A 27,036-nucleotide genomic window follows, 5' to 3' on the forward strand; every position below is an offset into this window, starting at 1 on the left:
TTTTTTTTAACAGTTAACATGGGATGCGTGAGACAGACCAGGATTTACCCCATCACCACAAGGGGGCGCCCGGGGAGAATCCAGCAGAACTAGGAAAGGAGCGTTTGGGTGAGCGGTACCTTGTCTTCCACAGCTCTGGTTGGCTTCACTTTGCCGGTGCGGGTGATGTCCGCGCTCAGGGAGATTTCTGAAATTCCACCAAGTAAGAGGAGAGGGTTGGTGAGGGTCCGGGGTTGGGTCACCCAGCCTGGCCCCAAATGGGCAGGTCCTTTCCCCAGGGGACTGTGTGCACCCATAGTGGGAGCCCCTCTTCCTGTCCTTCAGAGGAGACACAGGTTCAAGGCATCCTTCCCCCATGGCCCCCAGGAAGTCTGGCTACAGTTCGGACAGCAGAGTTGGGGCCTCTGACCGTACCTGTTCCCCTTCAGCGGGGCCACAACTGTGATGTCCACCAGACCCTGCGCGTCTGGCCACCCCCAGGGATTTTGGAAGGAATTCCCAGCCACCGCAAAGAGAGGTTCCATGTGAAGCCTCTGCAGGCACACCCTGCCAGGCTCTCAAAAGACTGTGGCCCCAGCCCTCAGTGACCTTGGGGTGGGGGACCCAGTGGTGACACCAGCCCCACCGGCTCTTCATGACATGTGTTGTAACTCTATCTGGGGACAAATTGCAACCATGAACATGCCCCCACTCTGTCCAAATGGCTTGGCTGAGAGAGCAAACATTTGTTTGTAAATCCTTCCTCCTTCATCCGAATATATGACCGCAAGGTCATTCCAATAAAATAGATCTGTGTACCCCACAGCATGATATGGTGACCCTTGTCCCACGTGAGACTGACCCTCTAAACATATTCCTAGCCATGTCTTAGGGCCAGGGAAGCATTGTCCTTTTGTGGTCTGGACTTCCCGACCCCTTTACTAATTGGGTGACCTTGGACAAGTCTGTTTAACTCTGTGCCTCAGTTTCCTCATCTGTAAAATGGGATAGTAATAATACCAATTTCACTGGACTGCTGTAAGGATTAAATGTAAAGTCTTAGCACAATGCCTGGCAATTGAGTAAGTGCTGTATTAGTATTATTTAAATATGTATTAATGAATGAAATGCATTAATGAAATGAAACCTGAAGATTTTATAAGCTACATATTATACATATATGTGTGTGTATATATATATATATTTAGTTTTTGAAACTGGGTCTCACTCTTGTCACCCAGGCTGGAGTGCAGTGGCACAATCATGGCTCACTGCAGTCTTGACCTTCTGGGCTCAAGCAATCCTCACACATCAGCCTCTTGGGTAGCTGATACTACAGGATCATGCCACCATGCTCAGCTAATTTTTTAAAATTTTTTGTAGAAACAGGATCTCACTGTGTTGCCCAGGCTGGTCTCAAACTCCTGGGCTCAAGCGATCCTCCCGCCTCCACCTTCCAAAGTGCTGGGATTGCAGGTGTGAGCCACTATGTCTGGCTGCTACTTATATATTTAATACACATAATGATACTAATCATGATATTATTGTTCAAAATGAGATCAAGTTAAAGAATGGATTTTACTTAAAGAAGAACATTACATAAATATGTGTTTAGGTGGATCATTGATATGGCAGAAATGGTGAAGATGAGATATAAATAATGGAATTTGAGGAACACTGTCTAGATTATTGTATAAGACAGTGTCATCATCTACTTTTTGTTACAGATATTTGAGGTATCAAAAAGGAATAGAGGGCTGGGCTCAGTGGTTCACACCTGTAATCTCAGCACTTTGGGAGAGCAAGGAGGACGGATCGCCTGAGGTCAGGAGTTTGAGACCAGCCTGGCCAACATGGTGAAACCCCATCACTACTAAAAATACAAAAATTAGTCGGGCATGGTGCTGTGCACCTGTAGTCCCAGCTACTAGGGATGCTGAGGCAGGAGGATTGCTTAAACCCAGGAGGCGCAAGTTGCAGTGAACCGAGCTTGCACCACTGCACTCCAGCCTGGGTGACAGAGTAAGACTCCATCTCAAAAAAAAAAGAAAAAAAAAAAAAAAAAAAGGAATGGAGACGCATATATTGAAAATCCATGTACCTATTTCCTAACTTGAGAAGTAAAATGTTAAGATGCAATTAAAGTTCCCCACACCACCACTCCCACATTGTATTTCTTTGTGGTTCACTGACTAGGGATGGAATATTTCTGAACTCCCAGATGTCTGACTGGCTGGAAACCATGCTTTTCCTCTGCTCAGTGTAAAATAAGCTCCAGGTATAGTTTCTCCTACAGAGACATCCTGCAGGGATTAGGAGGTGGGTAGGAGATGAGACAGCACTCTAGGATCCTGGTTGTCACTTACCCACCCCGGTGAGATAGAGTAGAGCTTTGACTGGTGGAGTCTTGGGTCCATGGTATGAAATCTGAACCTATGGGAGAGCAGATCACTAATGACTTCTCTTAGTCATTCAACAAACACCCACTGGACCCCTGCTATGTGCCAGCTCAGGGTAGGGCACTGGGGAGACAAAGATGGGCCATAGCCTGTAGGGAGTGGCCCCATCCAATGGGAATGGAGGGAAAGCAAAAAGCTTGAATGACTGGTGCTACAGAAGAGCGTCCTATGGGGGCCCAGCAATGGAGACACTCTGCCTGGCAGGGTGGTTTGTGAAAGAGTGCGCTTTGAGGTAGATCTTGGAAAGGGAGTAGGGGCCCAGCACCTGGAGATGGGGCAGAAGAAGTGCTAGAAGGAGAGAGCTGATCATAAGCCACAGAACTGACTCTGGCAAGCAGAAGGGATCAAGGAAAGACCTGAAGAACCAGACCCTGGAAAGGCCGGGTCCTGGGGGATCTGGGGAGCAGGAGCTTTGAGTGGGTGGAGGTCTCTTCAGGAAGAAATGAAGAAACACCAATCCCCTGTGCCCAAGGTTCAGAAATCCTAAGAGAACACCTCAGATTGACCAGAGGAGGGTGGAGCATGTGGGTTGACACATCCAAGCAAAATGGAGGTGGGAAGTTTCCCAAAGCAGAGCCAAAGAGCTGCCACCAGAGGAAGAGGAGCTCCTGAGGGGACACATTGAGGTGTTCAGACCTGCCCTGTAGACAGTGGAAATCCAGGAAAATGCCACGGCCATCACTGCCTCTGCCTGGACCATGGTGTCAGCCTTCTGTCAGGTATCCCTGCCTCCCATCCACTCCCTAGTTCCTGTCTACTTGCTAGGCCGCAGTCAGTGGGATCTTTCTAAATTACAAATGCTGTCTTGCTATCTGCTGGCTGAAAACTTTTTATTGGCTTCCTGTTGTTCACAAAAAATGAGGTCCCTGATACCAAACTCTTCAAACTGACTCCCTCACCTCCCTCTCTGTCTTCCTTTCTTGCCATACAGAACTTCCTCAGTTTCCCCAACACGTGTCTCACCCTTTTCTCATCCAGAGAGTGCACACAGGCTGACCCTCTGCGTCAAGCCGTCTCCTGTCTCCTGCTCTTCGGTGGGTAGTTTGTGTCATCCTTCAGCTTGCTGCTTCTTTCAGGAAGCCTTCCCTGACCACCCCCTCCCCAGCCTGCCTGGATAGTCAAGCTCTGTGTTCCCCCAGGGAGAAGCCTGCTTGGCTGGTTCTGCTGGGAACAAGTGGCTGTTGGCCCAGAGATTTGTGGGAACCCCAGAGGGTCCTGTTGAGCCCATCTACAGGCAAAGGGGGTATGGTAGGTGAAATGGTGGTCCCCCCAAAAGATACATCCACATCCTAATCCCTGGAACTTGTGGATGTGATTTCATTTGGAAAAAAAAATCTTGCAGATGTAAGTTAAGGATCTTGAGACCAGACGTGGTGGCTCATGCCTATAATCCCAGCACTTTGGGAGGCCAAGGTGAGCGGATCACTTGAGGTCAGGAGTTTGAGACCAGCCTGACCAACATGGCGAAACCCCGTCACTACTAAAAAAAAAAACAAAAATTAGCCGGGTGTGGTGGCGGGTGCCTGTAATCCCAGCTATTTGGGAGGCTGAGGCAGGAGAATCGTTTGAACCCAGGAGGCGGAGGTTGCACCACTGCACTCCAGCCTGGGCAACACAGCAAGACTCTGTCTCAATAAAAAAAAAAAAAAGGATCTTGAGATGAGGAGATCACCCTGGACTATCCAGTTGGGCCCTAAATCCCATGGCAAGTGCCCTTATGACAGAGGCGGAGGGGGATTCCACAGAGAAGGGGCAGAGGCAGTGTGACCATGGAAGCAGACTGGAGTGATACAGCCACAAGTCAGACGGCCCCCAGGAGCTGGAAGAGGCAAATCATTACTCTCTCCTGGAACCTCCAGGAAAATCTGGCCCTGCTGGCACCTGGAACTCAGACTTCTGAACCCCAGAACAGTGACAGGATACATTTCTGTTGTTTTACGCAAACCATGGTGATTTTCTTTTTTTTTTTTTTTTTTTTTGAGATGGAGTTTCGCTCTTTCACCCAGGCTGGAGTGCAGTGGTGCGATCTTGGCTCACTGCAACCTCTCCCTCCCAGGTTCAAGCGATTCTCCTGCCTCAGCCTCCTGAGTTGCTGGGATTATAGGCACTCGCCACTACGCCTGGCTAATTTTTGTATTTTTAGTAGAGATGGGGTTTCACCATGTTGGCCAGGCTGGTCTCAAACTCCTGACCTCAGGTGATCCACCCGCCTCGGCCTCCCAAAGTGCTGGGATTGCAGGTATGAGCCACTGTGCCCAGCCACCATGGTGATTTTCTATACCAGACACAGGAAACCAATTCAGGAGCATGGACCAGCGTTCCATGGGGCTACCTGTCTGTGGCCTCCATAGAACTCAGCATCATTTGCAATTGTTTGTTTACCAGTAGATTCTCTGACACCACCACTCACAGGTTATATGAGCCCATGAGGGCTGCACCCTCAGCTGTCTTATTCATTTCTGGATTCCCAGTGCCTGGCAGTGTCTAGCAGTGTCTGGCACGTGCTAGGTACTGACTAAAGATTTGCTGAATAGAGTTTAATCTAAACCCTGACCTCCATGATCCCCTGGCAGCTGTATATTATTGTCCTCGGGGACACTATGGTTGGAAGAAGCCAGCATGAGCTTTTCCCCAGGGAAAGAGGCTCTGCCAGGTTGGTGCTGTGGATTACAGCAGGACAGAGTGTGAGTGGCTGCCCTGCTGAAATCCATCCACACTGCCACCCCACAGCTATGACACTCACCTTCTGGTCGCCTGTGCTACCACTGGCTGCTTTCATCGTCAGGGTCACCTCTACCCCAGGGTCCAGGGGCCATGTGGAGGAACCTGTGGACTTCTTCTTGGCTGGAGGGCTGTGGGCAATATCCACGACCACCCCTGGAGAGGCGTTGACGCTGAAGGACGTGCAGTCCTCAGGGGCAGAGCTGTGGATAAGACAGATGGGGAAGCAGAGGATGCGGTGAGGAGGGGCTGGGCTGGCCATGGCTCTCCCAGCATTTCTCCTTGTGTTGGTTAATATTAGGTGTCCGCTTGATTGGACTGAAGGACACAAAGTATTGTTTCTGGGTATATGTGTGAGGGTGTTGCCGGAGGAGGTTGGCATTTGAATCAGTGGACCGGGAGAGGAAGACCCACCCTCAGTGCCAGCATGGCTACAACAAAAGCAGGTGGAAGAGGTGGGATCCCCTTTCTCGCTGGGGCTTCCGGCTGCCTTCTTTCTCCCGTGCTGGATGCTTCCTCCCGCTGCTCCTGCCCTTAGACACTAGACTCCAGGTTCATTGGCCTTTGGACTCTGGGACTTGCACCAGTGGCTTGCCAGGGGCTCTCGGGCCTTTGGCCACAGACTGAAGGCTGCATTGTCAGCTTCCTTGGTTTGAGGCTTTCAAATTCAGACTGAGCCACTGCCAGCTTCTCTCTTCCCCAGCTTGCAGATTGTGGGACTTTGCCTTGTGATCGTATGAGCCAGTTCTCCCTAATAAACACACACACACACACACACATAAACACACACACACACACACACACGCACACACACCGTATTATTCTGTCCCTCTGGAGAACCCTGACTAACACTCCTTTTCCCAATAGGTATAAAAACCAGACAGCAGCCAGTGCTTACTCTGACCATGGGGAGTAAGTACTGTAAGGTTCTCAGGAGGGAATGAGAGCGACAGAAAGCGAATCCCCTGATCTGAAGGATTTGCATTTCAGCTAGAAAACTAGCAGAGGGATGTGCACACTAGCGGCTCCCACACACGGATGTAGGCATGGAGGGGTGTGTGCACCCAGAGGTTTCCACCACGCCACTGTGCACACGCAGGATTGTGCGCGTACAAAGCATCATAGACTTCTGCTCTGGAATTGTGGTAGACCAGGTACTCTGAAGGACCTTCCTCTTAAGAAACAACTGGATCGTGGATAAAATATACGTTTTAAAGCATTACTGAGCTCATGAGAAATAAGGTAGATCTCCAAGGATTAGCCTTCTCCACATGCACATGAACACACGCACATGCACACACACAGTAGTCAAAGTGAAGAATATCAAAGACAAAGAGAGGATCTTAAAGGCATTCAGAAAGGAAAGTCAGATTATCTAGGAGGAGATAACAATCCGATTGGAAGCAGACTTGTCAACAACAGTGACATCCAAAAAACAGTTGTGTCATCTCTTTATAGTATTTTGGGAAATAGTTCGCCCTTGAACAGCACAGGTTTGAACTGTGTGGGTCCACTTCTACTCTGATTTCCTTCCTCCTCTGCCACCCCAGAGACAGCAAGACCAACCCCTCTTCCTCCTCAGCCTACTCAACATGAAGACGAGGCTGAAGACCCTTATGATGATCCACTTCCACTTAATGAACAGTAAATATCTTTTCTCTTCCTTATGATTTTCTTTTCTTTCGCTTACTTTGCGGTAAGACCACAGTGTATAATACATGTAACATACAAAATATCTGTCAATCAACTGTTTGTGTTACTGGTAAACCTCCCGCCAACAGTAGTCTATTAGTAGTTAATCTTTGGAGAGTCAAAGTTATACGCAGATTTTCAACTCCACTGGGGGTCAGCGGTCCTATCCGCAATGTTATTCAAGGGTCAATTGTGACTGTTAACCTAGAATTGTGCACTCGTCCAAAAAATATCTTAAAGATATTTTCAGATGAACAAAAACGGATATTTTAAAATCCGACTTTCACCAAGGCGATTTCTAAAGGCATAGTTTAGGAAGGAGGTATCTGATGTCATAAGAACGGTCTGAAGTGCAAGAAAGAATGGTGAACAGATAAAATGGTAAATATTTTAGTAAATCTAAACCAACATTGTATACAAAAAAGTCATAAAAACTGTGGGATAAAAAAGGCAGAATATAATTTGGCAGGAGGATGAGAGAGGTGAAGTATTTTGAGATCCCTGATTAAAAGGGGAATTAAGATATTGTTTAACTCTAGATTTTTAAAACTTATTTATTTATTTTTTCTTCAAGACAGGGTCTCCCTCTGTCACCCAGGGTAGAGTACAGTGACGTGATCACAGCTCACTTCAGCTTTGACCTCCTATGCTCAAGTGGTCCTCCTGTCTCAGCCTCCCAAGTGGCAGGGACTACAGGTGAATGCCACCACACCCAGCTACTTTTCAAAGTTTTTTGTAGAGACAGAGTCTTGCTATGTTACCCAGGCTGGTCTCAAACTCCTGACCTCAAGCGATCCTTCTGCCTCAGTCTTCCAAAGTGCTGGGATTACAGGCATGAGCCACTGTGCCTGGCCTAAACTTTTATGTGCCTGGTCTATACTTTTAAAAGTATTTGGCTGAGCATGGTGGCTCATGACTATAATCTCAGCTCTTTGGGAGGCCAAGGCAGGAGGATCGTTTGCACCCAGGAGTTTGAGACCAACCTGGGCAACATAGGGAGATCCTGTCTCTACAAAAAATAAAACAATTAGCGGGCATGGTGGCTTGTGCCTGTAGTCATGGATACTCAAAATGCTGAGGAAGGAGGATCACTTGAGTCCAGGAGATCAAGGATGCAGTGAGCCATGATTCTGCACTCCACAACATCTGCACTCCATCCTGGGCAACAGAGTGAGAACCTGTCTTAAAAAAATAAATAAATAGGCCAGGCACTGTGGCTCATGCCTGTAATCCTAGCACTTTGGGAGGCCAAGGCGGGCGGATCACGAGGTCAGGAGATCGAGAACATCCTGGCTAAGATGGTGAAACCCCATCTCTACTAAAAATACCAAAACTTAGCCGGGTGTGCTGGCGGGCACCTGTAGTCCCAGCTACTCGGGAGGCTGAGGCAGGAGAATGGCGTGAACCCGGGAGGTGGAGCTTGCAGTGAGCGGAGGTTACGCCACTGCACTCCAGCCTGGGCCATAGGCGAGACTCTGTCTCAAAAAAATAAAAAAATAAAAAATAAAAACAAAAGGTATTCACCAAAAGAATAGAAATAGCATTTATAAATTTCTACACATGGGAAAAATGCAATAATAAGAACATGAATAGGAGAACTCCATTCCAAAAAAGCGAGGAAAGAGTAAAAGTCCACATAGGGAGAAACTGGACAAATAGAAATAAAAGATTAGTAAGAACAAATTCAAATATGTAAATAATCTCCTGTAATCCCAGCACTTTGGGAGGCTGAGGCAAGAGGATCACTTGAAGTTAGGAGTTTGAAACCAGCCTGGCCAACATGGTGAAATCCGGTCTCTACTAAAAAAAAATACAAAAATTAGCTGGGCATGGTGGTACGTGCCTGTAATCTCAGCCACTTGGGAGGGTGAGGCAGGAGAATTGCTTGAATCCGAGAAGCAGAGGTTGCAGTAAGCTGAGATCACACCACTGTACTCCAGCCTGGGCGACAAAGCGAGACTTCGTCTCAAAAAGAAAAAAAAAAGTAAATAATAAAAATAAGTGTAACAGGATTAGTATTGCCAGTTAAAAGAGTTTTCATTAAATAAACAAAATACAGTAATATACTCTTTACAAGAAACGCATCTAAAATATAAAGACCCAGAAAAGTTGAAAATTTTTAGCAAATGCTAACCCAAAGAGAGCTGGGATGGATATATTAATATCAAAAGAATAAATTATTAGATAAAACAGATTGTTATCAATAGAGAGGATTACAACCTAATGATATACAGTTTAACTTACCTAGAAGATATTCTAAACTTGTATGTATCTAATAACAGCCTCAACATATGTAAAGCAAGGCTGGGCGTGATGCTTGTAATACCAACACGTTGGGAGGCCGAGGTGGGCGGATTGCCTGAGCCCAGGAGTTAAAGACCAGCCTGAGCAATATGGTAAAACCCCATCTCTACAAAAAATACAAAAGAATTAGCAAGGCGTTGTGGCATGCACCTGTAGTCCCAGCTACTCAGGAGGCAGAGATGGGAAGATCACTTGAGCCTGGGAGGCAGAGGTTGCAGTGAGCTGATACTGCACCACTGTACCCCAGCCTGGGTGACAGGGTGAGACTGTGTCTCAAAAAAAAAAAAAAAAAAAGCATATAAAGCAAACATTAATACAAATAATTGATAGGGAAAAGAAGTTGACAAAACCACCATCAGAGTTGAAGATTTCAACTCTTCTTTCTCAATTAACAATAGATTGAGCAGATAAAAATTTAGTAATGATACAGATTTGCTAACGTACTTGATTTAGTGGATATTTATAGAATTGTGTATCCCACAACTAGCAAATATACATTTTCCCAAGCACAGCACACATGGGTCATGGGTCATTTAAAAAAGTGACCATGTAATTGACCATAAAGTAAGTTTCAACAAACATTAAAAGATAGGTAATATATGGGTAATAGTATATTCTTTGATCATTAGGTAACTAATTAGAAGTTACTAGCATAAAGTATGTTTTTAAAAGCCCCATACATTTGGAAATTTAAAACCAGACATCTCAATAACTCACAAGTCAAAGGACAATTAAAAATGGAAATTAAGTAATAATACTTAGGACTGAGCAATAACTAAAATACCATTTTCAAAACTTTTGGGGAGATGTAAAAGTGATACTTTATGCCTTAAATGTTTATATTTTTAAAAAAGAAAATAAAAGCTGAAAATTAATAGAAAAAGAAAGTGTAATGTAATCTCCCAAAATAAAATAAAGTTGGAAGAAATCTGTGAAATAATAAAACAAATCAATAAAGCCAAAAGTTGGTTCTTAGAATAGACCAATAAAACTGACAAATCTCTGGCAACACTGATCAAGAGAAAAAATATTAGGAAAGCAAATTACTGAAGATAAAGCAGATTTTTTTTTTCCCTGCAGATAGTTGATAAAAGGTTAACAAAAGACCCACAGAGAACATCCTGTTTAACAGGGAAAATATGAAAACCTTCCCTTTAAAGTCAGAAACACAGGGCTGGCGCAGTGGCTCATGCCTATAATCCTAGAACTTTGGGAAGCTGAGGTGGGCAGATCACATGAGGTCAGGAGTTGGAGACCAGCCTGGCCAACATGGTGAAACCCTGTCTCTACCAAAAATACAAAAATTAACTGGGTAGTGCATGTCTGTAATCTCAGCTACTGGGGAGGCTGAGGCATGAGAACCATTTGAACCCGGGAGGCAGGGGTTGCAGTGAGCCAAGATTGTGCCATTGCACTCCAGCCTGGGTAACAGAGTGAGACTGTTTTTAAAAAATAAATAAATAGGCCGGGCGCGGTGGCTCAAGCCTGTAATCCCAGCACTTTGGGAGGCCGAGACGGGCGGATCATGAGGTCAGGAGATCGAGACCATCCTGGCTAACACGGTGAAACCCCGTCTCTACTAAAAATACAAGAAAATTAGCCGGGCGAGGTGGCGGGCGCCTGTAGTCCCAGCTACTCGGGAGGCTGAGGCAGGAGAATGGCGTGAACCCGGGGGAGCAGAGCTTGCAGTGAGCCGAGATCGCACCACTGCACTCCAGCCTGGGGCACAGAGCAAGACTCCGTGTCAAAAAATAAATAAATAAATAAATAAATACATAAATAAATACATAAACAAATAAACAATCAGGAACGTGGTAAGGATACCCACCCTCACATCTTTTTGACACTGTGTGGATGATTCTAACCACTGCAGCAAAAGAAAAAAAGACATAAAGTAAAACATACAAAGAGTGAAAAGTAAGAAAAAAACTTCCAATATTGACAGAAAATACAGTTGTCTGCAAACCCCAGAAAAATGAATTAAACTTTTTTTAAAATTAAAAATAAATAAAAAGACAAAAGTTTAATAAGGTGACTAATAAAGAGGAAAAAATAAATTACATTTCTATACATCAGCAATAAATAGGAAACAAATATTTTTCTTTTTTTTCTAGCAAACCATTTCTTCAAGAAGAAAACAATTTTAAAAAAAAACAGATATAATTTACAAAAGGAAAAAATACTGTAAAGTACCTAAGATAAATCTAGCAAAACATGTGTAAGATTTTTATGAAGAAAATATTCAAACCTTATTGAAAGCCATTAGAGAAGATCCAAATAAATAGAAATACTATGTATATGGTTAAGAAGGCTTATTGCCATAAAGGTATGAATTCTCTCCAGTGGATTTATATATTCAGTGGAATTTTAGGGTTTCTCATGGAACTTGATCAGTTGATTTTTAAATCTACATGAGAAATCCAGGAACTAAGTTGGTCAAGGTACTTGTAAAGAAAAGTAGTAAAAAGTGAGGCACTTTCTCAACCAGGTATAAGACTTCCTATAAAGCCATGGAACTTAAGATGGGGTTTTAACAGCTCAGGCCAAGACAAAGGAAGGATAAAACTTAAAGGAGATAGGACTTGATCTATGACAGAAATAGGCTTGCAGATGGCTGGAGGTAGTAGAGACTATACCATAAATGTTGCTGGAGCAATTGCTCATTCATATAGAAAATACTAAATTGGAAAAATAATTAAATTGATCCCAGCCTCACACCACAACAAAAACCAGCAGGAGGCAGATAAAGACTTAAATGTGAAAGTCAGAACTTTGAATCTCTAAAAGAAGATACAGGATAACATATTTATGCTTTCTCTGAAACAAGACACAAAACCAGTAAACATGAAGGAAAAGATCAAAAAATTAAACTAGATGTAAATAAATAGGCCAGGTGCAGTGGCTCACGCCTGTAATCCCAGTGCTTTGGGAGGCCAAGGTGGGAAGATCACTTGAGCCAGGAGTTCAAGACCAGCTGGGACAACATAGTGGACCCTGTATCTATTTTTTAAAAAATTAAAATCAATTTAAAAATTAAAAAAGAATTTAAATTCTGTTAATTGAAAGACAATATAAAGTAAATATACAAGCACAATCTAAGGAGAATATATTTACAACATAAAACCAACAAAGGCTTAGCATGCAGACTATTTAAAGAACTTAGGCAAATCAACATGAAAACATGAAGAGGTACTTCACCTTACTAACAAGTAAGAGAATGAAAAGGTCAAGACCATAAAGAAATAGGATTTTATACCCACTCAATTGGTGAAAAATAACACTATAGATGGTACAATTCAACAGAAACTCTAACGTACTGCTTACTGGAGTGTGAAGTTAACCATTTTTGCCAAAAAAAACCCAACTTGGTGTTATTAGCCAACCCCAAACCCAGCAATTCGATTCCTAGGCAGACACTCTGGAGAATCTCTTTCATGTGTTCACTAGGAGACATGTTCAAGAAAGTTCAGAGTAACCCTTTCTGTAATGCAAACAATGAAACATGGTCTAAATGCCCACAAAAGAATAGCTAATAAATCGTAGTGGATTCACAGTGGAGACTCCCTAGAGAGGCAGAACTCCTTCCATATAAGGTCACAGAAACACTTAGGATTATGTGTGGTTTTTGGGTTTTTGTTGTTTGTTTGTTTGTTTGTTTTGAGGTGAGTTCTCATTCTGTTGCCCAGTTTGGAGTGCAGTGGTGTGATCTCAGCTCACTGCAACCTCTGCCTCCTGGGCCTAAGCTATCCTCTCATCTCAGCCTCCCAAGTAGCCAGGACTACAGGCGTGCACCACCACACCCAGCTAATTTTTGTATTTTTGTACAGATGGGGTTTTGCCAGGTCATGCAGGCTAGTCTTGAACCCCTAGACTCAAGTAATCTGCCACCTTGGCCTCCCAAAGTGCTGGGATTACAGGCATGAGTCACAGTACCTGGCCTAGGATTACATTTTCTATTTTTATCTTTGTATTGAATATTTGTCTTTATATTAAGAGTTATATGTATTCATTATAAAGAATTAGGAAAATACAGGAAAAGTATATGGTAGACAGACTTCTCAGATGGTCCCCAATAATTCCCATCTCTGCTGTTCATGCCCTTGTGTAATTCTCTCCCCTTGAGTATGGGCTGGACCTACTGACTTCCTTCTAACCAATGGAAAATGGTAAGAGTGCTGGAATATCACTTCTGTCATAAGGTTACAATAGAATTCTCTCTCTCTGTCTGTCTCTCTGCCTGTCTCTTGCCTTCTTAGCTTGCTCACCTTGATGAAGCAAGCTGCAATTTTGTGGCATGGAGAGGTCAACATGTCAGGAAACTGAGGGAGGCTTCCAGCCAACAGCCATGGAGGAACTGAGGTTCCAACACCCTACAAGGCCCTGAATCCTACCAACAGCCATATGAGTGGGCTTGGAAGTGGCACCTTCCCCGGTCGAGCCTTAGCATGACTATGGCTCTACCAGTACCTTGATTATGAGAAACCTTGGAGCAGAGAACCCAGCTAAGCCATACTGGATTGCTGACCTGTAGAAATTATGATATAATAAATGTTATCATTTTGAGCTAAGTTTTGGGACAATTTGTTATACAGCATAGATAGCTAATACAGTATACCAGAAGAAAGAAGGAGTGAGAGGGGGAAAAGAGGAGAAGGAGAGAAAAAGAGAAAGAAGAAGGAAAGAAAGAAGGAAGGGAGGGAGGAAGAAGACATAAATTGCCTAGAAGAAAATGAATCTTACCACTTAGAGACTGTGAAAGGAACATACATCTTGGGACCACAAACTCACTAAACCAAAGGGAAGAGTCCTGGGAACTGGGTCCCTCAAACCTGCCTCTCACGGTTCATAAATAAAATAACTATAAAGATAAAAATCTACATACTTCCCTCACAATTGGCCCATAAGGAAATTCCTTGTGGGCCCCAAAGATCTTTACCCTAAAACAGTTCTGTTGAATTTTTCCCTAGCAATGTAAATTTATAGCTTATCTTTTTTTTCTTTCTTTTTTTTTTTTTTGAGATGGAGTCTCACTCTCAGCTCACTGCAACGTCCGCCTCCCAGGTTCAAGCAATTCTCCCGTCTCAGCCTCCCAAGTAGCTGGGACTACAGGTGCATGCCACCACGCCCAGTTAATTTTTTGTATTTTTAGTAGAGAGAGGGTTCCATATTGGTCAGGCTGGTCTCAAACTCCTGACCTCAGGTGATCCACCCACCTTGGCCTCCCAAAGTGTTGGGATTACAGGTATGAGCCACCACCCCTGGCTGATAGCTTATCTTTACAGGTACAGGACAAAGGACAGAACTCAAAGTCATCCCTCTGCTCCCCTGAGACAAATGCATATCTAAGTGCTCCCTCTCCACTATGTTTATGTTATCTTATGTAAAAATGCAGATTCACTGAGCTAGATGAACACATAAGTGACTATTCCTCTATGCTTCCTCACAAGAAAATTGTGTTTTCAGTGAAAGGCTGATCAAAGACTCAAAAGGATGCAACTGTTTGTCTCTTATCCACCCACACATTAAAAACATTTCTTCCTCTTCTTCCAATATCCACCCTTTCTCCTTTAAATATCGAAGGCCTCAAAATCATCTTTAGAGAAGGGCAAAGACCTGCCTCCCAGACACGTGTCCTTAACTTTGGCAAATAAACCTCCTAAAATGATGGAGACTTGTCTCGGTCATTTTCATTGATTTACAAGACAATCACTAACATTCTGATGTTGATCCTTCAGGAGATGGAATTTGACATAGCCTTTGAAGAACCTAAGGGTCTGAAGTAGACAGAAGAGGAGATTTCATTCCATCTCCTGCCCACCCTGGCTTGGGCTCTCATTCTACCCTCACGAAGTCAATTTCACATTCTTTTTTTTTTTTTTTTTTTTTTTGTTTTTGAAACGGAGTCTTGCTCTGTCACCCAGGCTGGAGTGCAGTGGCTCGATCTCGGCTCACTGCAAGCTCCACCTCCTAGGTTCACGCCATTCTTCTGCCTTAGCCTCCCGAGTAGCTGGGACTACAAGCGCCCGCAACCACGTCCAGCTAATTTTTGTATTTTTAGTAGAGACGGGGTTTCACCGTGTTAGCCAGGATGGTCTTGATCTCCTGACCTCGTGATCCGCCCTCCTCAGCCTCCCAAAGTGCTGGGATCAATTTCATATTCTTAAATGAAAGCAATTACTTACAGGCAATTTACTCTGCTCCAGGCACTGTTCACATTCTTTCCACACATTAACTAATTCGGTTCTCACCACCAGCCTGTAAGGCGGGTACTGTTCATTTTACAGATGAGGAAGCTGAGGCACGGAGAGGTGAAGTCACTTTCCCAAACTCAGGGTTAGGCATATTGGATCTCTGCTTCGTAAAGAGAGTGGGGGTGGGCCCTGGCCTGGCCCCTAGTGGTCCCCCATGCTGCTCTCCCTATGGTCAGAGACTGAATGGCCCACAGTTCCCTGCACCTGCCCCCTACTTTCCCATCTCCCAGGCTTTGCGTATCACCTGTCCCTCATCTGGAGGGCTCTCCCCTCCCACATCCTTCTTGCAGAATCCAATCCAGCCCCAAAGGCCCATCTCAGTGGGTCCTCTGCCATTGAATCCTCCCTTTATCACTCCAACCAAAAGGGATTTGTTCCTTAAAATGAGATCAACCCTCTGTGGTAGGCAGAACAATGGTCTCCCAAAGATGACCACAAAGATGACTAGTCCTCCAAACCTGTGAAGATGTTGCCTTACACAGAAAAGGAGACTTGCAAATGTGATTAAGTTAATGATCTTGAGATGGGGAGATTATGCTAGATTAGCCAGATGGGCCCAATGTAACCACAAGTGTCAGAGGCATTTGAACCAGAGCAACTCCATCTTGAATAGGGGCTGCATAAAATAAGGCTGAGATCTGCTGGGCTGTATTCCCAGTAAGTTAGGCATTCTAAGTTATAGGATGAGATAGGAGGTCAGTACAAGATACAGGTCATAAAGACCTTGCTGATAAAACAGTTGGCAGTAAAGAAGCCGGTCAAAACACATCAAAACCAAGATGATGACAAGAGTGACCTCTGGTTGTCTTCACTGCTCATTATACACTAATTATAATACATTAGCGTGCTAAAAGACACTCCCACCAGCATCCTGACAGTTTATGGATGCCATGGCAATGCCTGGAAGTTACCTTATATGGTCTAAAAAGGGGAGGAACCCTCAGTTCAGGGAATTGCCCACCCTTTACCCCAAAAACTTATGAATAATCCACCCCTTGTTTAGCATATAATCAAGAAATAACTATAAAAATGGGCAACCAGCAGCCTTTGGGACTGCTCTGCCTATGGAGTAGCCATTCTTTTATTCCTTTGCCTCCTTAATAAACTTGCTTTCACTTTATGGATCACCTTGAATTCTTTCTTGGGCAAAATCCAAGAACCCTGTCTTGGGGTCTGGATTGGGACCACTTTCCGGTAATACAAAGCTCTTTATAAGAAGGAGGCAGGAGGGTCTGAGTCAGGGAAACTGTGGTGATGGCAGCAGAGATCAGAGTGATGCTGTTGCTGGAAGGGGCCACAAGCCAAGGAATGTGGGCCCCTCTAGAAGCTGCAAGGAATGAGTTCTCCTCTGGAGCCTCCAGAAGGAACGCAGCCCTGCCGACACCTTGATTTTAGCCAAGTAAGATTCATTTTTTGGATATCTGATCTTGCAAACTGGAAGGTAATAAATTTGTGCTGTTTGAAGTCACTAAGTTTGTGGTGATTTGTTACAGCAGTAATGTGTTATATTAAGTTTACCCCACAGCTGCCTCTTTGCGTATTTTAAGTTCGGCTGAAAGGTTTCTTTGTACATAGCAAGCTATAACCTAACTGGAGGTGTAAACAACCCGTGACCTACTTTTATACCAACCACTGTTTTGGCCGATCGCAGGCAGCCAACTGTTCAAACCATGTCCAAATGAGGCAGATGCCGAGCTGTCGTCAATCCAGCTGTTTCTGAGCCTTGCTTCTGTGTTCCGTGGGTCAGTTTCCTTTTTCTGTTCATAAATATTGTTCAACCATGTGGCAGCTCCTGAGTCTTTCTGAACCTATTCTGGTTTGGGTAGAGGGGGCTGCCTGATTCACTAATTGTTCTTTGCTCCACTAAACTGTTAAATTTAATTTGTCTTGTGTTTCTTTTAACAAACAGGAAACTAATACACTCTCTGTCTTTGAATGTCTCTCTCTCTCTCTTTTCTTAAGAGATGGGATCTCATTCTCTCACCCAGGCTAGAGTGCAGTGGCGCAATCACAGCTCACTGCAATTCAGCCTCCCAGGCTGAAGTGACCTTTCCACCTCAGCCTCCTGAGTAGCTGAGTAGCTGGGACCACAGGTACATGCTATCACCCCTGGCTAATTTTTAAAAAATTATTGTTTGTAGAGATAGAGTCTCCTTATCTCCAGGCTGGTCTCGAACTCCTGGGCTCAAGGCATCCTCCCATCTTGGCCTCCCAAAGTGCTGGGATGACAGACATGAGCCACCACACCACGCCTCTGTTTGTCTCTCTCTTGATCCTGGGTAAAACCCTGCACTCTTGAGTGTGATATGATGGCCGAGGTCTGGAAAAGTGGCAGGCAATCAAAAAAACACTTGAACCAAAATCAGCATCTTCATAAGAAAAAAGAAAAAGCAAGGGGCATGTGGTAGTAGATTTTTTAAAAAGTTAGTGTGCTGGCCAGGCACAATGGCTCACGCCTGTAATCCCAGCATTTTGGGAGGCTGAGGTGGGAGGACTGCTTTCGACCAGCCTGGGCAAAATAGCGAGACCTTGTCTCCACAGAAAAGAAAAAAAAAGTCTGGGTGTGGTGGCTCACGCCTGTAATCCCAGCACTTTGGGAGTCTGAGGCGGGCGGATCATGAGGTCAGGAGATCGAGACCATCCTGGCTAACACCATGAAACCCCGTCTCTACTAAAAATACAAAAAAATTAGCCAGACATTGTGGCGGGCACCTGTAGTCCCAGCCACTCAGGAGGCTGAGGCAGGAGAATGGCGTGAACCCGGGAGGCGGAGCTTGCAGTGAGCCGAGATCGCGCCACTGCACTCCAGCCTGGCTGATAGAGCGAGACTATGTCTCAAAAAAAAATAAATAAATAAATAAAAAGAAAAAAAAATAAGCATACCAATTTTCGCCTTGTGTGCATGTGAACGGCAAAAGGTGAAAATATAAAAATGTTTATTCACAGCTCAAAGTCACGGGAAGTCTGATCAAGACATTCAGTCACACTCAGCAGTCAGGTTAGTCTCCCCGCCTCCGTTTGGGAGTTTGAGGTTTAGAATTTCTGTCATCCTCAGTGACATTTCGGTCTTGGCACCTTCTCCCATCCTGACACTGTTGCCTGAGTTGGCGTTCACATACCTGCAGCAGATGACAAGCTAGTCACCTTTCTCTGTGTGGCCATTAACCTTTGTTTTCACAATCATCCTATGAGTGAGCCATTGTTATTCTTTTACAGATGAGAAAACAGGTTCAGAGAGGCAAAGTGACGTGTCTGGGTGCCGGCTGATAATGGCAGGTCTGGGTCCTCTTGCAGCCCAGCCTGGTGCCATTCCTACCACATCATGACTGCCTCTTTCTCTGCGTTGGTGCCACCCTGCTGTGCCCAGCATCCAGCACTTCCTGAAGACCAATGCTTCCCAAAGTGTGATCTTCGGAACAGCAGCATCTGCCTCACTGGGGAATGTGTTAAAAATGCAGATTCTTGGGCTCTGCTCAGACCTACTGAGTTGGAAACTCTAAGAGTGGGCCCAGAAATGTGTGTTTTTTGTTTGTTTTGGTTTTTCGGAGAGGGGTTCTTGCTGGAGTACAGAGGCACAATCATAGCTCACGGCAGACTTGAACTCCTGGGCTCAAGTAATCCTCCTGCCTCAGCCACCTTAGTAGCTGGGACTACAGGCACACACTACCACATCCGGCTAATTTAAAAAAATTTTTATAGAGATGAGAGTCTCAGTATGTTGCCCAGGCTGGTCTCGAACTCCTGGCCTCAAGTGATCCTCCTGCCTTAGCCTCCCAAAGTGCTGGGATTACAGGCGTAAGTCACAGTGCCCAGCGGCAATCTGTTTTAACAGACTCTCCAGATGCTTTTGATACACACTCAAGTGTGAGAACCACTGCCAAAGAAGATGCTAATACAAGTTTGTTGAATTACCCTGATTTCTGAGTGGAATCAGGGAACCATGCCATGATGCACAGGACAGAATAAATAAAGCATTATGATGGCCAGGCACGGTGGCTCACGCTTGTAATCCCAGCACTTTGGGAGGCCGAGGAGGGTGGATTACCTGAGGTCAGGAGTTCGAGACCAGCCTGGCCAACATGGTGAAACCTCGTCTCTACTAAAATTACAAATAAATTAGCCAGGTGTGGTGGCGGGTGTCTGTAATCCCAGCTACTCAGGAGGCTGAGGCAGGAGAATCGCTTGAACCTGCAAGGTGGAGATTGCAGTGAGCCAAGATCTCAACATAGAACTCCAGCCTAGGCGACAAGAGCGAGACTCTGTCTCAAAAAAAAAAAAAAAGCATTATGTCTGTGGCATGCATTGTTATTGCTGCTTTCTTATGCAGAAAAGCCATACACACAGCCAGGCATGGTGGCTTACGCCTGTAACCCTAGCACTTTGGGAAGCTGAGACAGGTGGATTGCTTGAGTCCAGAAGTTTGAGACCAGCCTGGGCAACATGGCTAAACCCCGTCTCTACAGGCATCTCCATGACAACTCTGTGACATAGGTACTATTGGAGTTCCCCTTCTACAAATGAAGAAGAAACTGAGGCTGGAGAGAATGCATACGCTGGTATTTGTTGAGAGCTACTGTGAGCCTGGCGTTCTACACCCATTGTCTCATCAGCTGAACATTCACGGCAGCACTATGAGGTCCTGCTACTGTGAGGCCGGCATCCCTCTTCCCATTTTACAGATGAGCACACTGAGGCTCTGCCCCAGTCATGCAGTCCCACAGCTTCTGCTGAATGCCCGGCTGAAATGCAGCCACAGGCGGAAGCTAGGGGCAGGGCCGGGGAGACAGGGGGTAGGGGGTGGGTGTTACTGGGTAGGGGTGTTATTTTATTTATTTATTTATTTATTTTTGAGACAGAGTCTTGCTCTGTCACCCAGGCTGGAGTGCAGTGGGCAGTTTCCAGCCAGGAGATGCCCCAGTGGCACTGGTGCCTTTCTGCTCAGGTGCCTCCATTTATGATACACCTACCTGGCCGAACCAAAACTTAACCAAGGCTCTTGTTTCTCTGCCAAAGCCCGGAGGCTCATTCTCTTGGTACTGTGTGCTGTTGTTTTTCTTCATTCTCTGAAAACCTCAGTGATAAGCCAGGCCTTCCAACTGCCTGGCGCTGTGGTCAGAGGATGGGGACAGGAGAGGGACATGCCATGTGTCTGGCCCACCAAGAAAATGAATAAGGGGCTCAAAACACAATGGAGACCGAGGGGCGCACAGCAGGTGGACTGAGGGACAAGGTCCGCCTCAGACCCCTCTGTCCCACGTGACTTCCTCAAGAGGGGAACAAACAGGTGGGTCTGGCACAAATGGGTGGGTCTGGCACCTTTATAACCACTCTTTCTGCTAGATGGGGAAACTGAGGCTCAGAGAGGTAAGGGCCAGCTAGGAACTGGGCCACTGGGATTTGACTCTAAGATGTATGTGCTTCCTCTGTCTGTGTTCCAGATGTTCTCAGCTCCTAAACAAGGAACTTTCATAAACATCTGGGAGTTCACACCAGGTGTGTGCATGCCCTCATGCATGTGACCCATGTGTGTTATCATAAGACCATCCAGAGCTGAATCTTCTTGTAACTTCCAATACCCTCTGTACAGCCAGCACTGGGGGCTTGAGCCCCAGACAGTGACATCATTCCTCCAACTCCAGCATCTGCCATCTCCTGACCAACCACCCCCATGAGGGTGGCACTCAGTGTCTGCCACCCTCACACACGGAGACTCATGCAGTCCTCACTGCTGTCAAAGGAAAATGAATCTCAGGACCCCAAACTCACTAAGCCAAAGGGAAAAGTCAAGCTGGGAACTGGGTCATGCAAACCTGGCTTCCATTTTATTTTTCTTTCTTTCTTTCTTTTTCTTTTCTTTTTTTTTTTTTTTTTTCAGACATGGTCTCGCGCTGTCACCAGGCTGGAGTGCAGTGGCATGATCTCGGCTCACTGCAGCCTTCGCCTCCAGGGTTCAAGCAATTCCTGTGCCTCAGCCTCCCGAGTAGCTGGGATTACAGGCACACACCACCACGCCTGGCTATATTTTTAGTAGAGATGGGGTTTCACCATGTTGCCCAGGCTGGTCTCGAACTCCTGACCTCAAGTGATCCGCCTGCTTGGGCTTTCCAAAGTGCTGGGATTACAGGCATGAGCCAACACACTCGGCCCCATTTTCTTTCTTACTTTTTATTTTTATTTATTTGTTTATTTTGAGACAGAGTCTCGCTCTGTCGCCCAGGCTGGAGTGCAGTGGTGAGATCTCTGCTCACTGCAACCTCCACCTCCCTGGTTGAAGCGATTCTCCTGCTTCACCCTCCTGAGTAGCTGGGACTACAGGCACGTGCCACTACACCCAGCTAATTTTTGTATTTTTAGTAGAAACAGGTTTTCACCATGTTGGCCAGGATGGTCTCAATCTGCTGACCTTGTGATCCGCTTACCTCAGCCTCCCAAAGTGTTGGGATTACAGGTGTGAGCCACTGCGCCCGGTCCCATTTTGTTTCTAAATGAGATAGCTACAAAGATTTAAAAAAAAAAAAAAAAGGCTACATACCTCCCTCACAATTTGCCCACAAGGAAATTCCCTGTGAGCCCTGAGATCTTTCCCCCGAACCAGTTCTGCTGAATTTCACCCTGACAACGTCGGTGAATAGCTTATCTTCACAGGCATGGAACAAAGGACAGAAATCAAAGTCATACCTCTGCTCACCTGCAACAAATGCATATCTGATTTCTTCCTTTGCTCTATGTTTATCTTATGTGACAATACAGATTCACTGAGCTCAAGGCATAAGTGACTATTCCCCCGCCTCACACGGAGAATGTATTCAGTGAAAGCGACGAAAGACTCAAAAGAATGCAATCACTTGCCTCTTATCTACCCATCTTTTTTCTCTTTCTTCCTTTTTCCCCCAATACCCACTCTTTTTTTTTTTTTTTTTTGAGACAGAGTTTCGCTCTTGTTGCCCAAGTTGGAGTACAATGGCGCGATCTCAGCTCACTGTAACCTCCACCTCCCGGGTTCAAGTGATTCTCTTGCCTCAGCCTCCCAAGTAGCTGGGACTACAGGCACGTGCCACACGCCCGGCTATTTTTTGTATTTTTAGTAGAGATGCCGTTTCACCATGTTGTCCAGGTTGGTCTCAAACTCTTGACCTCAGGTGATCCTCCCTCCTCGGCCTCCCAAAGTACTGGGATTACAGGCGTAAGCCACCACACCCGGCCCAATACCCCTCTTTTCCCTTTAAATATTGAAGTCCCCAGACCCATTTAGGAAAAAGCACAGACCACAGATTTTTTCTGTTTCTGTATTCTTTTCCAACCTTGGAAATAAACCTCTGAAAAGGATTGACATTTACCTTAGTCATTTTCTTTGATTTGCATTGGAAAGGGGACCCCTCTGCCAGACACTTGGTGTGCATTATATAATTTAATCTTTGCCATAACCCAGCAAGGAGTGTTAATTTTCCCATTTTACAGTTGGGTAAACCGAGGCTCAGAGCTACAAACAGACTTGTCCAGGCTCCCCACTGTCGTATCAAGTGGTCTCCTATTCAGAAGGAGACCCTGGGAGGAAGAAGAGAGACCATGGATGGCAGCTTCTGAATGCCCACTGCCCTTTGCAGTTGGCACCTCCTGGACCCCCATTCCTTCTAGGCCTTTACCAAATCCTTTGGAAGCTGAATGAGCTCTGCCCACAGGGAGCAGTGCCCAGGGGGGTCCACTCCACAGCATTTGGAGGCCAGGTGTGCTGGGAAGCAGGGGGGGTTTAGGGTCAGACAGTCCTGGCTTTGCCACCTTTAACTTTTTTTTTTTCTTTTTGAGACAGAGTCTCACTCTGTTGCCCTTGCTGGAGTGCAGTGGTGCAATCTTCCCTCACTGCAACCTCCACCTCCCAGGTTCAAGCAACTCTTGTGCCTCAGTCTCCTGAGTAGCTGGGATTATAGGCATGTGCCACTACTCCCATCTAATTTTTTTTTTTTTTTTTTTGAGACAGAGTCTCTGTCGCCCAGGTTGGAGTTCAGTGGCATGATCTCGGCTCACTGCAGCCTCTGCTTCCTGGGTTCAAGCAATTCTCCTGTCTCAGCCTCCCAAGTAGCTGGGACTACAGCTGCGCACCACCATGCCCGGCTAATTTTTGTATTTTTAGTCGAGACAGGGTTTTACCATGTTGGCCAGGATGGTCTTGATCTCCTGACCTTGTGATCCGCCCGTCTCTGCCTCCGAAAGTGCTGGGATTACAGGCGTGAGCCACTGTGCCTGGCCATCATAATGCTTTATTTATTCTGTCCTGTGCATCATGGCATGGTTCCTAACTCTTTTGTATTTTTAGTAGAGACGGGGTTTCCCTATGTTGGCCAGGCTGGTCTCGAAATTCTGGCCTCAAGTGATCTGCCCGTCTTGGCCTCTCAAAGTGCTGTGATTACAGGCGTGCGCCACTGCACCCGGCTTGCCACCTTTAATTGATGTGACCCTCGGGTAGGTATTTTTGCCTCTTGTTTTTGAGACAGAGTCTCACTCTGTCGCCCAGGCTGGAGTGCAGTGGCCCAATCTTGGCTCACTGCAACCTCTGCCTCCCGGGTTCCTGACTTTGGGGACAGAAAGAATGGCTTGAGCAAAGGTATGGAGGTATGCATATGTGGGTGGAGGTAAGGGGGGAGTGGCCCTCCCACCTATGTGGTTCATGAAGAGGCTGATGGCTGCTCAGGAGATGGGAGGGAGGCACTGTCTGGGGCTATGTTAGGAACAGATAAGAAGCAACAGGAAGGGCTGGACTGGGGACCCATGGGCAGAGAGGAGGGTCCTAGAGTCATGCTGCCTGGGTTGAGTCCTGTCTCCCCTACTTACTAGCTGTGTGGCTTGAGGTGGGTTACTTAACTTCTTGGAGCCTCCGTTTCCTCTTCTATAAAATGGGAATAACAACATTAACAGCCTCCCGAAGCCGTTGAATGAGTTGAATGTAGTAAGTGTGATGTAAATATTAGCCATTGTTATGTGAGATGTTCAGGGGATAGAGTGACAGGGCTCAATGTGTAGCTGAAGGAGGAGAAAAGAAGGGTTTCGAGGCACCTGGGAACTCCAGAGTCCCCATCATTTCTGGGAGAAATGAGCAGTGCCTTCCTCTCTGCCCAACCCTGACCAGCTGTCCACCCACCTCTCCAGGGCCAGAGGAAGCACCTGTGATCTTGATCACTACTCCCAGACGCTGGGTAGAGGGTTAGCCTGCGCATGCTGGGAGAGGCCCTGTCATTTCCTCCACATTCATCCTCAGAGGAGTTGCGGGTGCCTCAAACGATGTCAGGTGATTTTCTTTTTCCTTTTCTCCCCAACTTCTTGGTCTCCTGCCTCCCCCATGTGGCCCTGGGAGACCATCTGATATTTACTGCTGTTATCTGGCAGCTGGGGCTCAGGCAGCAAGTGACACTTTCAAAGAAATGTCCCTGGCCGGGCGCGGTGGCTCAAGCCTGTAATCCCAGCACTTTGGGAGGCCGAGACGGGTGGATCACGAGGTCAGGAGATCGAGACCATCCTGGCTAACACAGTGAAACCCCGTCTCTACTAAAAAAATACAAAAAACTAGCCGGGCGAGGTGGTGGGCGCCTGTAGTCCCAGCTACTCAGGAGGCTGAGGCAGGAGAATGGCGTGAACCTGGGAGGTGGAGCTTGCAGTGAGCTGAGATCAGGCCACTGCACTCCAGCCTGGGCGACAGAGCCAGACTCCGTCTCAAAAAAAAAAAAAAAAAAAAAAAAGAAATGTCCCTGACACTCCTATGGGCACCATTCTAGGGCCACCGATGCCCAGCCTGGGCTGGGGAAGCCAGGGGCAACCACTCCTATTCCTGACAACAGCAATTGTTGCAGGATAATTCAGGAATCAGAGAGACCGAGGGGTTGAGGAGGATTTATTATTTAGGTGCACTGGCTCAGTCGGATTCACATTTAAAAAGACCGAGCCCTGAACAAAGAGTTAAGTTATATTTTAAGCATTTCACAGGGTGGGGAGAGATCTGTGCAGGGGGAAAGAAATAAAGACAGTTATTTAATTGAGACATGCATTATATTATTTTTTACTTTTTAAGGAAAGACATGTTTTATGGCTTGAGTGTATCTGTCTAGTGGCCTTGCAGCTGCACAGCTAGAGAAACGGGGTCTTCACTGTGCCTGGGAAAGGAGCAGCAATAAGGCTCCCTAGCCACAAAAAAAACCAGGCAGTTCATTTTTAAGGGACTCCAGTTCTTTTTTTTTTCAGGGAAAATTGTTTTTGTTTGTTTGTTTGTTTGAACACAGAGCTGAGTTTCTGCTTACACATTTTAAAATTTCTTTTAATTCCTGTTCTACAATAACAACAATGACCCTGCACACTCCCTGAGAGCGTTCCTCCACTCTCTTGTTTAACCCAGACCCTGCCACAGGGCATATGGCAAACAGCGTTTGTTAAATGAGTGAATAAAAACTACCAGGGATGGGCCCACCACTGTGCTAAGTACTCAACCAACATTTGCACATTTTTTCATATTGAATTCCTATAACCAGCACGTGATGTGAGTATTATCCCCATTTCACAGATGAGGAAACTGAGGCTCAGTTGCTCAAGGCCTCTCAGCTAGCCAGCAGCAGGTCCAGGCTTCCTACCTCAGTCTCTGCCACGCCAGAGAGCTCCGTTTCACCATCCCCACCCACACTATTACACACCCACGGAGAAGCTTAGCTAAGAGATGTGGGGTAACAAACTGTGCTGTGAACCAGGAGGCCCAGGGGCTAAACTTACTTCCAGGGCACACTTGCTGTGTGACCTTGAGCAAATCACAGACCCTCTGTAAGTTTCTGTTGCCTCGATGAAGACAGGAAGATGGCTGGCCTAGTTTGCCCCACAATAATTTATCTGTGGTGTGGTCCTGGGGAATTTGCACTTGTACATGGCAAAAAACCCACAGCCATGAGACTGGCACTTCCCACGGCTGCTGGGATCTTCTCTCTCCAGCTGCTCCCCTGGCAGTGGCTGCAGAGGCTGGAGCCTGGAGCCTGGAGCCTGGGCCAAACACATGCTCTGTGTCAGTAGAACTGGCTCATCCAGCATCTCCTGACCTGCCCCCAAAACCCCAGAAGGTCCCCCGCTCACCTGCAGACGTCAAGCTGAGTCAAGGTGCCCAGCACACACACGGCATGGGTGGGCTGCTCTGGGGTCACACGGATCAATGTCCCCTGGGCCATTGTCTGGTTAGCTGGTCCCTCTGGCTGTAGGAAGCCCCTGGGCTGGTTCCTTTATACCGCCCAGCGGAGGCCATGAGTCAGCACCTGCGGTCTGTGGCCCAGAGGCTCAACCCCTCCCCACTCAGGTCAGGGGTGTGGGCTCTCAAAATCTCCTCTGCCCTGGGGCTGCCCCTTGGACCTCTAGGTGGGTGTCAATGCTGGTACCAGTGGCAGGGTGGCTCTGTCAGTTTCCTGAGAAGGATGGATGGCTCAGAAAGCGTGGGGTGGAGTCCAGGCTGAGGGGTTGGGTCCCAGTCCTACGTGCCCGTAGCCCCATCCCTGCCTGGAGGCCCTGAACACCTTGATCTATCCAATCTCACCTATGTCAAACAGGGGTATCAGAAAGGAGAAGGTGGGAAAAGCAGGGAGATTTTAGGTAAGCGATCATAGGCCAGGCTACAC

The 27,036-nt window shown here is 46.3% G+C and overlaps 1 protein-coding gene across 2 annotated transcripts in view; it reads right to left on the bottom strand.

The window, feature by feature from the left end:
* The window catches only part of PADI4 (peptidyl arginine deiminase 4), a 53,330-nt gene extending 26,510 nt beyond the window's left edge, over positions 1–26,820 (bottom strand). Inside the window, exons 1-4 of one of the 2 annotated variants that reach the window (XM_015124192.3) lie at positions 26,504–26,820; positions 5,182–5,362; positions 2,346–2,412; positions 120–187 (exon numbers count right to left, since the gene is read on the bottom strand). In XM_015124192.3, the coding sequence (XP_014979678.3) occupies positions 120–187; positions 2,346–2,412; positions 5,182–5,362; positions 26,504–26,595 (408 nt within the window). In that variant the 5' untranslated portion in view covers positions 26,596–26,820. Of the gene's footprint in view, positions 1–119; positions 188–2,345; positions 2,413–5,181; positions 5,363–5,573; positions 5,825–26,503 lie in introns of those variants that run through there. The other variant, XM_015124261.3, reaches the window with a different exon arrangement.
* Positions 26,821–27,036: the final 216 nt, after the last annotated feature.

This window comes from Macaca mulatta, chromosome 1 (genome assembly GCF_049350105.2).
Source record: "Macaca mulatta isolate MMU2019108-1 chromosome 1, T2T-MMU8v2.0, whole genome shotgun sequence".
NCBI classification, from domain to species: domain Eukaryota; kingdom Metazoa; phylum Chordata; class Mammalia; order Primates; family Cercopithecidae; genus Macaca; species Macaca mulatta.